The 17,872-nt window shown below is 32.0% G+C and overlaps 1 protein-coding gene across 1 annotated transcript; it reads right to left on the minus strand.

Annotated features, from left to right (window-relative positions):
- Positions 1–12,371: 12,371 nt before the first annotated feature.
- LOC131179923 (scarecrow-like protein 9) lies at positions 12,372–15,171 on the minus strand. Its single transcript, XM_058147109.1, is given in 4 exon segments — positions 12,372–14,222; positions 14,225–14,437; positions 14,440–14,982; positions 14,985–15,171. Coding segments are annotated over 4 exon segments (2,100 nt in total). The 5' UTR covers positions 15,064–15,171; the 3' UTR covers positions 12,372–12,957.
- Between the last annotated feature and the right edge of the window lie 2,701 nt (positions 15,172–17,872).

The raw sequence follows: 17,872 nt of genomic DNA on the forward strand, positions 1-17,872 counted from the left end.
ATTGCAATAGGAATTGTAATTTTCTTATCATTCACGAATATTTTATAAATTTTATTCTACCCCAGTACAAGGTAAAAATTGAGTAATGTAGAGTTTGAGTTTACCTATACCAAATCTGACAACTGGAACGCGTCCAGAATATCTAAAAATGGTGTGATAGCCTATAATCTTAACTCAGTTCTGAAATGGTTCTAGCAGCTTATCTACTAGCCTTGAAATTACAAATCCGGGTGATGATCAAATTTCCACGAAATGAAAGTACATACGCGAAGTTCACAATACCTATAATAATATATATATATATATATATATATATATATATAAAATAATTATTTGAAAATTATGGATGTGACATTCTTCCCTCCTTATAGAAAATTCGTCCTCGAATATTACACAAGGCAGAACAATGACACATAGTTGCATATCAAACTTATGAGTACTTGCTGCGCATATCCGCTCTAACTTCCAAGTGCATTCCTCCATAGATTAACTCCTCCACAAGACTAACCATAGGGATTTGCCTTGACCAAAGTTGTCTCATCTGATAGTCTACTATGGCTACTAGTTACTCCTCAAAGATCAAATTCTCATTTAACTCCACTGTGTCTGGTTGTAGTACATGAGAAGGATCAGGAACATACTTTCTAAGCATGAAAATGTGGAATACTGGGTGGACATAAGAAAAGTTTGGTGGCAACTCTAACTGATAGGCAACTGCTTTCACTCTGTCCATGATCTTAAAATGTCCTATATAATGGAGTGCCAATTTGCCTTTTCTTTCTAAATCTCATAACCCTTTTCATAGGAGAAACCTTCAAGAACACGGTCACCCATTGCAAATTTTACATCTTTCCGCCTTGAATCTACATGGATGGTTAAAAATTTTAATGTCTATTTGCCCTTGTCGTAGTATGCCAGCTACCATCCTCCTTCTGAGTCTAAACCATCACATCTGACTACTCGTTTACCCCTCTTTTTTTTTTTTTCCATCTCTAATACTCATTATAACTCCACTACTCTCGACTTGATATCTAATAACTTTAATCAATTTTGGCGCTTACCTCACTTTTATTACGCCCTAACGTGTCTTTTGGTGACTTCAGTCCTCATTCCTTTGTTTCAATAATCTCTGTTCCCAAAAAACATGACTTATGTTCCTTGCCCTATAGTATCCTATGAAATGCTTTCTTGTAGCACCTACCATATACATCTCATTCGAAACCTTTACTTGTCCTATGACCTCAATGGTCAATACCTATAAATCTTCTTACTCCTATGATACTTCAAATTTTCAATCTCTTTTGTGTCATTACTAAGGTCCTTAGACCAGCTCTTGTCCATCTTATGTAACTAGTTATGTAGAGCTTCATCCAAGTGTCAAGCGTACCCTACACTACTTATCAATATTGGAAAGTGAATTGGGTCTCTTCTCTTATAGGACAAATGTATTTGTATTCCCTGACAACCCAGTTAATGCAACTTTATTGTTTCCCACTCCTTCTCTGGAATGGAAATATCTAGACTTCTTCCTAAAGCTTCTTAGTATGTGGCCTACTTCTGACACATTGGCACTTAGATCGAGGCTCTACTACTCTTTTAATCTATCATCTCATAATAACTTGTTTCAAACATCTCTTAGTGTGTCCCTAGCATACCTATTCCTTCTTATTCTCATCATTATAACTAGCTTTACTGAGCTTTCTTCCTATCCTTTGGATCTTATCCACTTTCTTTTCCTATTTCTGCTATCGTTGATATCTTTTTAACATGTTGTACATCTTAGTCCTATCTCACCCTTACACCTTTTCCTTCAAGGATGTCCATCCCATCATCAACTTTAACTTTCTTTTTTTTTTTTTATTTCTTAGTCTTATCTTGATTACTAGTTCCATTACTTCGAGAATTCTAACTTTACGATTGACTCCTACCAGCACATTCTTCACATTACATAACACTTGTAATTAACCATAGAAAATTCTTTTTGTATCCCCTTTCCCAACTTACCTATCAGAACATTATCATTCCCTACCAGCCTTAGTGGGAAATTGCTCATCTGGATGGATAGGAGCCCCATAAATTATAAGTTTCATCTGAACTAACACGGCTGTGGAAAATATGTGACATACCTTAATTCTGAACAAGATACTTCACGTGTTCATTCTCCTTAATATAATCACATATATTGCCTATAGCTTTCCAAACTTCAGCCTCAACTTTTCCCATTAGCAACAATTTCATTCGCTATAACTCATTAGCAAATAGCACTTCCTCCAGCTTATAGTTCAAAAGGGTTGTAAGCCCTAGTAACTAGCTCGATTTAACTCCTATCACCTATCTTATTATTCTTTCATACTTAACATTAGGTACACCATTATCGTCATTGTTGCCTAAAAAGATTGGATATGTACTAATGTCCATCAAATTTTCAATTAATTTGATCACTTTGACACGACCTCTCTTCTTAACACAATCTCCTAGAATCGAAATACGAGTCAATTTGAAAAGAAGGAGAAATGTTCTCCCACCATTTATGGTATATCATTATTTGATAAACAAGATTTAGCTCAGACCCCTTAGTCTCCCTTTTTAGTTTCATTATTTCTTTGTAATTATGTGGGTTATTACAAGATATCAGTTGTATCTACCATTTGTTATACTGTTGTCCTGCCTGACATATCATCTTAGAATTTACTATTTCCTTTTTACTCTCCATTTATCTTCTATACTTATAATTATTTGTCCAATGCTCCTTATACTTAGATATATTCTAGAAGATAAAAGCACTCACAGATTTTTTCAGATCTACTCCAATCTTACCACCAATCACTCCTCTAATCCATGTACTTCTCAATATCTTATAATTACACCTATACCTATCTTGTCCTATTCTGACCGTTATTAGCATTCTGCTACATATTATCATACTATTATTTATTTATTTATTATTACTCTTTTTTTTTCATAATTATTCTATCGATCACACTGAAAATATATGTCTAACTCTAATTTTTGACTCTAGGTCTCACCACTCTAAATTTTAATATCAAGCCTCTGTGACATTATCCCTCATCTTGCATATTTATATCCCTTATGTTGACTTTTATCTAACTTACTCCTACTGATCTTGCTTCTTTATCTGACAATACAATTCAAGTTACCACAGCACGCTCAATAGTTACTACCTACTTTGGTCGCACACCTCACCTAATTTCCATTATACTGTCAACAACCAAAAGGGTTCTTATGTCATTGCCCCGTTATCCTACCTTGGGGGTAGAAAACAGATAAGATCTAATCAAGATCCTGTAACTCTAAGCTCTAGGCTCAGACTCCTAATACTACATTAATTATGACCTGCTCTAAGTCCTGTACTTATGGGTTCTATAACTTAACAATGTTCTTCCTAATGCCATCCTTTTCTATGATCTCTATCCTTTTTCTTTTTTTTTTGTTTATCTCGTTTACCCTTCCTATAACCACATTCACCTTCTCAGTGTTTTGGCTTTATTCTTCCTAATCTTATCCTAATCTGTTTTTTCAGTTTATTCTTTAGCCAACTCTCTTTATCTTACCCAAATCCGAACTTTCACTCTTCCATCATTTAGCTCTATTTTCTTTTTGAACCTGATTGTCATATCAGAAACTTATACATTTCCACTATCCCTACCACGTCATCTATACCTCAATGTTTCTCATAATTGATCCTCTAATTACCCTAGCTAGACTTCTACTGGCATTCAGGCTATCTCTCCTACTGCATTTGAACCGCACTATATATATATATATATATATATATATATATATATATATATATATATATATATATATATATATATATATATATATATATATATTCTATGATTTATCAATGCTAACTTTTGTCCTTTTTCTTTTACTTTATTTGGAGTATACTTTAGTCTTAAGCATTAAGAAGTTAAGGATGAACTTAGGGAATAGTAGTCATACTTCTCCTGCGTGATCTCTATTCTTACCATTTGGACTACATACTACCCCCTACTACCTTAAGGAGGGAATCTGTAGCAACTCTAATTTTTCATATCCATTTAATTAGTTAAAACTTAAAATACTAGGTATCCAAACCCGTCATTCAATTTAAAGGCTTACATACATCTTGATCTTACATCTTATAATTCCTACATGGAACTTGTACATTCTATAAAACACTTGAGCTAATAACTCTCTATCTCACGCTACAATCCCATTTGGGACACTACTCCATAAGTCATCATTATTAGTAATAACCTTTGATCCCTTCTGAAAATATAGGACTATACCCTAACTTACTGCAACAAAGGTACTACATTTACCACCTTGCCAAAACCATGTCAAATTAATGACTCTCTTATCATATCATAGCCCTGTAACTCATCAATTCATAGTTCCGACCTTCCCTAGGTTGTAGGGTTGTACTTTACACCTTGCTAATACACACAAGGTATACTATTCTCACTAAGCTCTAAGCAAAACATCTGTCGTACTGCAAAAACCATCCAAAATTCTATACCGAAGACCAGCTGGTCTCACTCTATAGATGTCACCTTTACTTTGCAACTAATCTGCAACCTCTAGTCTGATGGCAACTCTTAATGTAACTCGAGCTCATGTTAGGATAACCGAGTTACTGACTCTAGTTACCACCCAACTGTGACCTTTCAACATTCTAGCTCTAGATCCCTAACTAGGAGTTCCCAACTTCTCTGCAGATATAGAACGCTGTTCTGGCAAAATTATTCCAAAACAGAGGACATCCGCAAACACCCTCATTATGGAGCACCACGGGGATGCACGCAGCTCTACATAATAATCTCAGGTCGGCACTATAATTTGCAGCTTACAGAGCAGACATCAAGAACATTGTATAGTTACTATGATACGTCCTGACAGACTAGGTCTCCTAATCTCTTATCTCTCTTGAATCTACTATTATCATAAACTTACTCTGACTGGGTCATCCACTGACGACTGCCAGCAGTGGTATCCTCACCCTTATCTAGTGCAATTATACTATCAAAACTCACCTTTATGTACTCGTGCCTAGCACCAAATAGGCATAACACTTAGACCCATATTGATAGAAATATAGTGTTTTTTGGAGAACGTATTTCCATGGCAAACCTTAAAATGTCTGCTAACTCTATTTCACACTTTTATGTACTTCACAAAACTGAGGTTCTAAACTGAAGTACTCTTATATTAACCGACGAATAACGCAAAATCTAGAAATGAAGAATTACAGAAAAAAGACGAAACAGAATCCTATACTCCACATGTGACAACTCTAGGTGCATACTTTCCCATGATTCTAAAGCCTAAACTCTGATACCACTTTTGTCAAGACCCAACCTATGGGCTGGACCGGCACTAGGACCTGGGCCAACCTAAAGCCCCCGAGGCCCATAGTAAGCCTAACTATTCCTCAACCCAACTCTAAGGCCCTTTTGGGCCCAATTTCAAGAATTCAACCGGACAGAGTCCGACTATAAAATGGACCATTCAACGGAGAGTTTTTGACTCGCCCGACCTATAAACATAATATATAATAAATTGAGAAGCTCAGCTCACCCTCCACATAATCAAAATGTCATTACTCAAATAGGAGCTCAGCTCCCTCATCCAATCCCATCATGCATATAGTTAATAATTTTATAGGTCCAACATAACTTTTATAATACAGGCCCAAAATAAAAATAAGTGCTTATAACACATGCGGAGTCTAAAATTTAACTCAATTGTACAAAATATATTAAATACTATCAATGGACCTGCGAAGAAGAAGAGCAGGTTAGCCACAATAAATAATCCTCCTGTAGCCTGAAAAAATAGATGAACAGGAGTGAGCGTTCGACTCAGAGAGTAAAATATCAATTTTAACCATAGTCTCTATAGCTATCTAAAGCTAATGCACCCTGTTGAGTAAAATGCAACATTGTCATAATTTTCATATCATAACAGCAAAAAGAGAATTTGAAGCACTCACACACCCAACACTGTTAAACAATACATATATGGGAGTTGATCCCCTATACAGCTCTCTTAATCCAACATCTGCCAGCGAGTGTCTCTCAAGCTGGACTTTCGCTTAATAAACCAAATGCGGGGTCCCAGCGAGTGTCTCTCAAGCCGTGTCTACCCCGAAGGACCGGGTCCCAGTGAGTGTCTCTCAAGCCGTGTCTACCCGTCCTGTCCATATCCAATACCATATCACACGCACGCCACGCACACACACTGCTCCAAATTACCACAAACAACATCCATGGCACTTTAATAATTATGAATGCAATATAAAACGTGCCTAGTGTTTAACTACATAGATACATATTTATAAGTGATGCGTGGACATGCTTGAACATATAATAATATCAAAATTACAATTAAAATTAATATTTTACTCACAAACTTGAACCGAGGTCACTGCGGTGCCTAGGCGGAGGAGGAAGGCTGTCCCTGCTTACCTGACAATTTCATTGCAATTATTTAATATATTTGACTCAATACAAGTTTAGAAAAGACCAAAGACACCCTAAGTTGTGCTGAAAATCCGACAAAGTCTCCCATATACCCATGACCTACCCAACCTGCAAAATGATTCAAATAACATTTCTAAACTCAACCCATATCTCATCATCATTATATGGCGCCTCCTGGGCCCTACAAACCAAGCAATAATTACAACATCAGACAACTCAATTATAAGACTTCAAAACTAATATTTTTCAAAAACTATCCAAACTAAATTTAAAAATTCTATAAACCTGCCCTGCGGTCCTTAACAACAATATAAGGCTATTGCAATAGGAATCGTAATTTTCTTATCATCCACGAATATTTTATAAATTTTATTCTAACCCAGTATAAGGCAAAAATTGAGTAATATAGAGTTCGAGTTTACCTATGTCAAATCTGACAACTGGAACGTGTCCAGAACGTTTGAAAACGGTGAGTAGCCTATACTTTTAACATGGTTCTGAAATAGTTCTAGCAGCTTATCTGCTCACTCCAAAATTATAGATCCGAGCGACAATCAAATTTTCAGGAAATGAAAGTACGTGCACGAAGTCCACAATATCAGGGTTAGAATTAAAAAAAAAAATTAATATATATATATAATAATTATTTGAAAATTAGGGATGTTACAATCACCATTACCTCTGTCATCAACTATATAATTTAATGTGGCTGTATTAGATAGTCCAGCATTATCTCCCTCGTTTATCGATCTAGCACCTCTATAAATTTCAGCATATAACTAAAGGCAATCGAGATCACTAAATTGTGTCAGATAATCAAACATCAATTTGACATCATCATCATCTAAGACTTCTAAACAATCTTATTTCATTTCACCATATATATATATTAAGATAGGCTATCTAAATATGATTTTTACCACGGATTCATTATGATCTAGTAATTTCGTCACAGAACAATTTTCATAACCAATTTTTCATAATTCAATTTTTTTTTCAATACGAAAAATTTTCCACTACCCACCAACATAATCGTATCCTTAATAATACGACCATCCCAATGAACAATACCTTATGATAGAGTTTTCATTTTCTAATACATGATCAATTATCAGTATTTTAAGAACTATCAAATTATTCATGACTAGTTGAATATAAACAATTAATAATTAATAAATCCAAAATAACCTACATTTATTTATTAAATTTTTAAATATTCAATATATAACATAAGTAATGAAAACTAATTGGATAAAATTACATTTACAATTAAATATTTGTTATTTAAATATGCAAATAATTAACTCAAATATACATAATTAAATTAATTAACATAAATTCTTGACTTAATTGTTTAGTTATATTAACAATTTAAATAATTTAACCTAATTATGTACTCGTACAATTAAATATAATTAAAAATTTTAATTGTAAAAAGTAACTCATTTAATTTATTTAATTAATAATTTAATAATTTAAATTAATTATAATTATGTCATAATTTAACATAAGTATTTAATTACATAATTCAATAATTAAATTAATTATCATTTAACAATTTAAATAATGTAACATAATTATTCAGCCATTTAATTGAATTATTTAATTAATTATTTTTTAAATAATTCAATATTTTAACTTCATTATTTTGTTACATATTAATTAGATAAAATTAAAACATAAAGAATTCTCTTTTACAAAGTTTTAATTTATTTTAAGTTATTTAAATATATATAACTAATTTAATATAGACATTATAATATCCAAATTTTATATTTAAATATATGTTAATTTTGAAAAACTTATATATATATATAAGTTGCAAAAAAAAAAAAAAAATACTTATATTTTTTTAAGTTATTTCATCTTCACCTTGACTAAATCAGTTTTTGCAAATTATTTATGCCTAATATTTTTTTTCAACATTGAAAATTTCATTATTTCTATTAAATGAATGACATTTTCATTTTTAACAAAATAATTCAATTTACATATATAAATAATCACTATTACTTAAGTTTAAAAGAAATCTTGCTTTTCAACAATTTTTTCTTCCTTTTTCCTTCTCTTATACTTAACAATATATATATATATATATAATAATTGGGTTACATACATTAGCAAAAAAAAAATAAGGACCATTTTGAAAATTAACAACCATTTTAAAACTTAAATGTAGCTTAACTTGTTAACGGTCGAGAGTGTTGAGGGTAAATAGATTTGTTGACAGTTGAAAGAATGCTGTTTGATAGCGGGTGTTGTAAGTTTTTATATTGTTTTTGGGTAGGAAGATAGCCGAGGATTTTTTTGAAATTTTGCATACACCTAATGTTGTGAAAGGCATGCCTGAGGCATAAAGGCCTGCACCTTGCCCTAGGAAAGGCGCTTGGCCTCACTCAGGCGCTGCGTGGCACAAGGCACGCCTATGTGAGGTAAGGAAGAAGAAGACCGAAAAAAAAAAAAGAAAAAAAAAAGGTGAACGAGGAGAAAAAGTAGCCTACCTATCAAAGACAGCCATTGAGAAGAAGTAGAAGAAGAAAAAGAAGAAGAGAAGAAATAAAAGCAAAAGTACCTGGCCAACTTTGGCTGCCTTTGTTTCAATGATAAAACTTGGTTGTGTTGTATAGCAGCCGTCTATCTCTAATGTGGCCAATGGTGATTAAAATGGGCTAATGATTATTGGGCTTTATCTAATTTAGAGTTTTTTTGGGTGCTCTTTTCCATTTACATGTTTTTCATTTTTTAAAATCGTATTTTACATAAGTCAAAAAATAAATGTAACATACTTAATGAGTTTATAAAATTTAAATTATTTTAAGTTATGATTAATAAGGTATTATTAAATTAAAATCATAATACAACAGAAAATTAAAATTATCATTTTAGTATTAGATTTGATTAAAAATAAAATTTATATAATGCATTTTAATGATGATTTTTACTCAGATATATTATTTAATTAACAATAAATAATGAAATAAATAATATATTACATATATTTTTATATATAATTAATATTATTTTTATTAATTTCTTTTTATTTTTTTGCTCCCCTCACTCAAGCACACGCCTTACGCCTAGGAGTGAGCAGATTTCGGTTCAAATCGAATCAATTAGATTCAATCAATTCGGTTCGATTTCATATTATAAAAATTTTAATTATTTCGATTCAGTTCGGTTTTGAACAGAAAAAATTAGTTAAATCAAACCGAACTTAACTGAATATTAATTTTATATATTCAAATCGAACTAAATCGAACCGAATTAATTTTTGAATTGATTTATTTTTATGGAGAATTTATAAATTATATTTAATTATATATATATATATTGTTTAATTTTATTGATTAATGGTTATTATGTTTAAACTAAAGTTAAAATTAGATCAAATAACTTGAAAATATATTGTTTAATTTTATTGATTAATGGTTATTATATTTAAACCAAAGTTAAAATTAGATCAAATAACTTGAAAATCAAATTTAAATTAAAAAATTAATTAAAATTCAAAATCGATCAATTTGAACTAAATCAAACCGAAATAGAACAATTCAGTTCGATTTAATTTTTCATTCATTTTAATTCTATTCGATTTCTAAAATATATAATTTAATTTTTATAATTTAATTCAATTTAATTTGATTCGATTCACATTGCACCTAAACTCTAGGACCCTTAGCACCTTGGTAGGTTTCCTGCCTTTAATAACAATGCATACACCAATAGTTATAAAGTTGGCATGTCCCCATCAAGCCGATAGATTCCCATGCCAATTTCGCATACCAATAGTTAAAGTGTCAGTATATTCTACATAAATAGTCATTTTTTAATGTTGTAGCGGAGATTCTCCACTGTTGCATTTTTTTTTCCCCCAATTGTTTACTGACACTAATATTGTCGGTTTTAGGTTCCGCTGGCTATATTATCAGTTTTGTGCTTTGCTTATCTAATGTGGCAATTTTTCCCCTGATTTGAGGATTATTTCTCTCAACACATAGAAAACGTAATTTTTTTAAAAAAATTTCTCTCAGTTTTGACAAAATGCTCTCCAAACTAAATGATTTGGTAGGTGTTCTGCATAAAGCCAAGCTGTGCTTGTCCTTGTGCATTTGCATTAATCACCTCAGCCAATAGCTTTACCGGTATTAAATTGTTCCAATTCTGTTGATAAGGTTTAAAGGTCAATACTAGAATGGTAAAAAGTACCAAAGTTAAATTTTTTTTCAATTACATTCGATCCATTTGACATCAATTTAAAGTTAAATTTATGTTTTAAATATAAATTATAAAATACTAACATTTTCTTAAAAAAAAAAGTGAAATAAATTATTTTTAGTATTTGAAGTATACTAATTCTTTTTAAAAAAAATTATAATATTATAAAAGTATTTAAATTATATTATTTTTATTTTGTTTACTATTTATTGTTAACATAAAATATAGAGTTAAAATTTGAAAAAGTAATTTAACTTTTTTTTAATATTTTTTATTGATTAGTTTTCTTAAAGTGATATAAATGTAAAAACTAGAGAAGCCACAGTTGGGAGCCAAAAGCAAAAGGTATTATGTGTGTTTCCTTCATCCAATACGCTTAGGTATGGTGGCAATTGCAATCAGTGGAGTCCGAAGCAAATGGAGCGGCAAACGTGTGATCTACTTGCACTTGACTCAGGAGCAGCCACTTGGCCGTATCAGCTGAGCAAGTGATATACCTTTTTTATTATTATTATTTTAAATTCTGTTACTAATTAGTTATGCAGTTAATTGTTTTTTAATTTAAAATAATTTACTTTTTAAAATTTTATTTTATTAATAAAATAATTTTTACATTTAAATTTTATATTTAAGTAATTACTCTTTTTAAATTTAAATGATTATTTTTTAAATATTAAATAAATAATAATATTTTTTAAATAATTAATTTAAATGTAATATAACTTTAAATGGAATATGTGTGGTTATGTATTGTCAAAATATATTATATTGGATCATTTGAAAAAAATTTATATGAGATTTTTTGAAAATCATGTTAAAATTTAATTTTGAAAAATTCATTTGTAAACTTTAATATTTATTTTAATTTATTAAAAGCTTAAGATCCTATTTTTAAAATAATATTAATATGCAAAAAATATATATTTAGATTCCATTTATTTCAATAAAATTTTTTTATATTTTTTAATATTTAAAATATTAAGGAAAATGAATCAGAGAAAACTGTCATTTTTAAAGAAAAGGAAAATAACTTCTTTCTTTTTTTCACATTATATATAAAATTTTTCTAATTTCTTTAATTTCATAAGACAAAATTTACAGTTTAAATAAATATATAATTAATTGATGATTTGTTTGGAAAATTAATTGATGGTTAGTAGAATATATATCATCTATTACAATTATATAATTATTATTTTTAAATTAAACTAATTTCAAATTTAATTAAAAATTATTATAATTTATTTTATTGAAATTCGATAATATAAGTATTTGAAAAATTTAAATTTAAATTTACAATTTTATAGGTTTAAAGATAATTTTATTAATTATTAAATAGTGAATTATGAACAATTTAATATTTCAATGTGGGCGACCGGTTCTCCAATTCCGCTTCCTTTCGTAGTGTAAGCACAAAAGGCACCAACGAAGCACTATAAATAAATCACTTTTAAAATATCTACTTAAAAATTTCAAGGATTTCATTCTCATAATTATAACAAGGCAACATGCCATTAATCTCAAATAAAAAAAAATGATAGTATCTCAGCTCAAGCCTCAAGTAAAAAATTTGAAATCATGTCCATGATGGCAGACTCCTCAATTTGTTGAGAACAGAAGCATTATTTGAGAAGATAGCTCAGTTTGTGGTGCTTACTGCTCAGAGAGACATCTAATAGGGGCTCATGTATTATTGGTGCAGTGTACTAAACAGTGATACTACAGGAGAAGAATCAAGAAATAATGCCAAAAGCTTCTTCTTTCTTCCTCACTTTAATAGGTCAACATTTTATGTGCAATTGCAAATAATTTTACAACAACTCATCTTGCCAAATTTTCAATTTCACTATGAGAGCTTCATCAAAGATTCAAATTAGAAACATCATTATGTGCATCTCACAGAATTTCAGGGTTGCGGATTTCTTTATTATAGTTGAATACTTCAGTGAAAATACAAACATGTCTGATAAATATGCACCCCTCCTGGAATTCTTCAACAAGTGAATTGGTTAAATCTTCATTTTCCTATTACAGTTCTTGGCAGTCAATGTACCAGTTGAAAATTAAAACCCCCTTCTAGATTTGCCTGTCAAGTCAGTGGATAATCACTTGTATAATGAATACGACACTAAGCATTGAAATAGAAAGACAAAATGGGATCACAGCAACTCCCTAGACAATAAATTGTCTATTTCAGAACACCTTACAGGCGAGAGGAAAACCACAAGGACAGATAAGTAGGTGTTCAAGATTCCTATGTTGGTCTCCAGACGGAAAGGGTATAAATAATTCGTCCCTTCCATCCTTGCAATAGCCACCGGCCATCCTCATCAATTAGGAAATCTTTGTGGTAAAGCGTCCTCACTTTATCAGTTGCTCGCTTCACAATCTCTCTATCAAAAGACAACTGCACAAACCCAGCCCTCAAGGTACGGACCTGCCACTGCTTGTAAGTTTCTGGCCTTTCCACTCTTTCCCAGCCCTCGCAAGCCACAACATTTAAGGCCTCTCTGCCAATGATCTCTTTCTCAATCAGCATCCTTTCCTGATGCTCACGGGGCACAATAGTGTCAAGCATATCAAACAATGAAGAGAAGTGAAAAAGAGCCTCTCTAAACCGCGTAACAAAGAACGGGGCACTGTAGGCCCCATTGGTAATTGCATGGATGAAAATATCAGGATTAATCTTCCTTACTAATTGAAGAACAATGTCTTTTTGACTGTCCACTGCTACTGTTTCATCAAGCAAGTTCCTAGCCCGATAAAAACAGGTAACAACAATGACTTCTTCCCTGTCAATCTTGAGTTCCTCAAGTTTTATGGTTTCCCATTTTTTTGCTATGGCACTGTACTCAAATGGCACGTTGAACTTCTTAGCATAAGTCGCTAAGCGACGCCCTGTTTCCTCAACTCGCTCTGCTGGCCGAAAACCAGGTTGGGGAAAATCTATTCCAGTAATGCGAACATTTGGAGGACCACCTGGTCTCCAGGAAAGCCGCTGAATAAGGGTGGGCCACTGGAAACCATAAAGGATACCGAAATCTATGATATGAAGCCTCATTGAATTTGCTGAGAGATTCATTATTGTCTTGTTAGAAGCAAAATTAGAGAGCTTTAAGAAAGGGCATGCAGCAAGATAGAGATGGTACGCTTTCAAGATATTGGTAGCAGATGTTCTCTTGCTAACAAGGCCTTTGTAAATCTGGCTGCCAGTACCTGCCAAGCGTGACTCAAGACCATTAGCAAAGCAATGAGCCAATCTCTGATTCCCATCCCCAAAAGGAGATGAATGCTGCCTAACCTGCTTTAGCAATTCATTTGCCCTCCTACAATCATCAGCTGCCACAGCTTGTGCACAATTAATCAAAAGGGTTCTCAAATCCACCACATTCTTTCTCCCATTGAGTTTCTTGCGTTGACCCTTTCTGCCACTGGATCCCTTTGATTGCACATTCTGATTCTGGTCATTTTTTATTGCTGCATTCTTGAATGCCTCACAAAGATCCTTGAGATCTTCCCAGCCTTCCCAGCACGATAAAGTAACAATCTATCAAACACGTGTGGTTCCATGTCAGATTCAGCATAAACAGCTGGTTGCTTGCTACTCCTCTCTTCTTCTATATCTCCATCTTGCCTGTGAAGGTTCTTCCTTCCTCTTGGCCCGCTAAGTGAGTACTCTTCTTCATCCTTTCTCTCTTCCTTGATTGTAACCTCACTAATCCTTGCCTTTGGCTCCTAGATAAGAACCTGTTGACCTCAATATTACGAAAAAAGACATCACCATTGGGAAGAAATTTGCTAGCCTCTTCAACCCCCTTCATAAACTGTGAAATAGATTGACTCTCATTCTTCCAATCAGAGATTTGAAAACTACTGCTTGGAGAGTCCACCAGCCCATCCATGCTAGTGATTACACTATTGGAAGAGCTATATGATGATTGCGACATACTAGAAACACGAAGAGTTTGTTGTTGAAAGGAATCGTAATATCTCAAATTCTGAATACACGTGTTATCATCTAAATAACTACCACCATGGTTATCATCACTGCAGTTACTGGTGAAACTGTAATATGGGTTCTCACTATTTTGACAGGTAGAAGCGTGGTTTGGCTCTGGTGAAGGAGGGTACTTCTTGCCTAGAACCTCATAAAATGATTTCTCAGCGGCTTGAAGATCTAAGGAATCTTGAAGCATACAAGTCTTATCCTCCATATCTTCTTCCATAAGCATCTGGCTTACGTATCTCAAAACTGCATCAGAAAAGTCACAATCTTCTGGGAATCCTCTTCATGAACCTCATTAGTATTTGTGGTTACTTTACTTGACTTTGGATCAGGTGGAAGGTAAGGGAACTCCATAAAATTATGATCTATAAAAGTATTATCAAATCTTTGTCCAGAAACACGGCTCTGATTGGACAGAACAGATAAAGGTCGATTTCCCAGTTGGGTTCCATTCAATGAACTCGAAAACCTCTTAAGCGGGGTCCATAATAATCTACTTGTGAGAAATCTAGAGCAAATCTCAAAAAACACATCCACAACTCCTCAATGAATCAATTCCTTTTCAAAAACAGCTCAATTTCATAACAACTTGCATTTCTTGTTTTCTAAAAACACAAATCAATTCAACCATGACAGACATTAAAATAGAGAAAAGGAACCTCAAAAATAAATAAATAAATAAACAACCATCAACCTTCAATTCAAGCGTTTCATTCAATTAACAGAAAGAAGAAACAACAGATTCGCTGGCTAAATTCAACGTATTTTGCAAAAACAAAATTAAAATAATCAGAAAAGAATAAAAGCAAATTGCTATCAAATAATGTTTCTAAGAAAAACCACTAATGAATATAACATGAAGGTCAACTAAGTATGATTAGAGTTTCAAGAGAGCTAGAAACTGATCCAATCACAGTGAAGAAAAGAAAAGCAAAACGCGTACCTTCATGAAACCCCAGCTTCCACACTGAGAGAAACAGAGAGAGAGAGAGAGAGAAGTTGAAAGAAGCGCAAGACCGAGTGACGAGAGCACAGTGGTCCGTTGAAAATAAAATGGAGAAAAAATAAGGATAAAAAAAAGCCTTCTCAGGTGAAAATATAAATCAGAGCCGTCCATCTAATACCATCCACATCGTCGGCGATCGATGGCGAAGGTTTGTCTCTAATAAATTAAGACACGATAGAGTTTTCCATCTACCTATAAACGTACGACACCTGTCCTCTAAAAGGACAGATAGTCTGATGTGGCATTTCCAGTTGTGGCCTTTTTTCGCATGCTAGGACCCCTGAACTCCGCGCTTCCAGCAAGCACTCTCGCTTTCACTTTGACATTTTAGTGGAGGATAGAAATACGAACTTGCCCCCAGAAGCAATGGGCGGGAGTGCACGTGGGTGTGACTGTGAGTGGCATATTTCTAAAAGCACAAACAGACGTTGAAGTGGAGACGAAATTTGAATTTGGGGAGAGTTTGTGTATGTGGCGGGTTTCATTTCTTCCATCCTTAGTATTGCGTCTCCATCGCAGGTTGACCTAAATTCCAATTTTATTTATTTATGGAAATATAAAGGTATTTCATGTGTGGGAAACATTACATGGGTTAAGCTCAAAACCAAAGGATACAACAAGCTTGAATGGCATACAACCAATGAAAAACACAGATCATAACTCAAAAAGGCCCAAGAGCCTGAACTCCCTAAAACCCATGGCAGGGACAATCAAGCAGAGAACAGCCACTGACCAGGAGAAGTACCTCCCCAAGCATAGCAGGCAACTCCGAGGACTTTCAAAGACCAAGAAATGTAAGAGACCATGCAAGACACCAGGACCTCAAAGACCAACCCCAAAAGGCTGTGAGCCTTGAGCCTAGGCGACTGAGATGCTGAACTCTGTCATTCCTCCCTACACAGAGACTCTGTTAACTTCAAAATTGAATGATTGAGTAATTACATCCTTTTTAAATCATGACCAAAGTTGGTTAATGAAACGTCAAAATCGCGTTAGCTTTTTGGGTCAGCTATCTCAAACCAACATTTCCAAGGGAAATTTTCAATTCTAGCCGCTGACAGACGGAAAATTGGCGAGTCTATAAGAAATTTCTCACATAGAATGGATGAATTATTAGTATAAGAAATTTCTTTTTTTTTTTTTCTTTCAATAAAAGATCAAAAAACTTAAAACTAATTAAACAAAGAACGAAGATAAAAGACTTAAATCATTACTCCATTTTGGAAGTTATTTCATTTTAATTATTTAATTTTTAAAATTAAAATAAAAGTGAATTATAAATTAGTTTTTGAAATATACCAAAAATCACAACTCAATTTATATTTATTATGAGAAATAATTTAATTCTTGAAATTTAATCATGTTAATAGGTTAGTACTTGCTGTTAAATTTTTAGTTAATTCTGATTTAGCCACTGAAATTTTGTTTTATTGACAGAATAGTTTATAAAAAAAATTTATATTTAACTAATTATTAGTTACTTTATATTTAAATAATTATATATTTTATAAAATATTAATTTTTTATAATTATAATTATTTAAATATAAAATACTCAAAAGAGTTAATTATATAATAATGTGCCTTTTCAAATAGGAAAAAACATACAAGAAATAATATGTTTTATTAAATTCTTAAATTTTTAATATTATGATCTATAATTTTATAAAAAAAAATTATGGTAATATTTTTCAATAAATAAATAATTATTACAATTTTTCAACATGACTTTCAAGAAAAAAAAGTTACACAAAATACTTTATTTTCATATGATCTAACATAATTTATTTTAACAATATATTATTTAAAATTATAATTTATTTATAATTTATAAATGTTCTCAAAAATTATATTTTAAATTAATTTTTTGAAAAATTAAATTATATTTTACTTTAAATGAGTAATTAATTTAAAATGAAAAATAAAAAATAAATTTTCTTGTATAATTTTTGTGGAATTTTAAAATTTGGATGTATAAATAGAAAAAAGAAATCTTTTAAATAGGTCATATTTAAACGATTATAAGCTTTAAAGTAAGGAAGTAATTTTCTTTAGAATGAGTAGAGCATTACTTATAGCCCATGAGGGTTCCCTTCTCAAGTCGCCTCTTGTCCCTTCAATGAGCAAAACCGCAAAAGTGAACAAGAAAAAAGTGTGT

The sequence above is a fragment of the Hevea brasiliensis genome, chromosome 5 (assembly GCF_030052815.1).
Source record: "Hevea brasiliensis isolate MT/VB/25A 57/8 chromosome 5, ASM3005281v1, whole genome shotgun sequence".
In the NCBI taxonomy this organism is placed as follows: domain Eukaryota; kingdom Viridiplantae; phylum Streptophyta; class Magnoliopsida; order Malpighiales; family Euphorbiaceae; genus Hevea; species Hevea brasiliensis.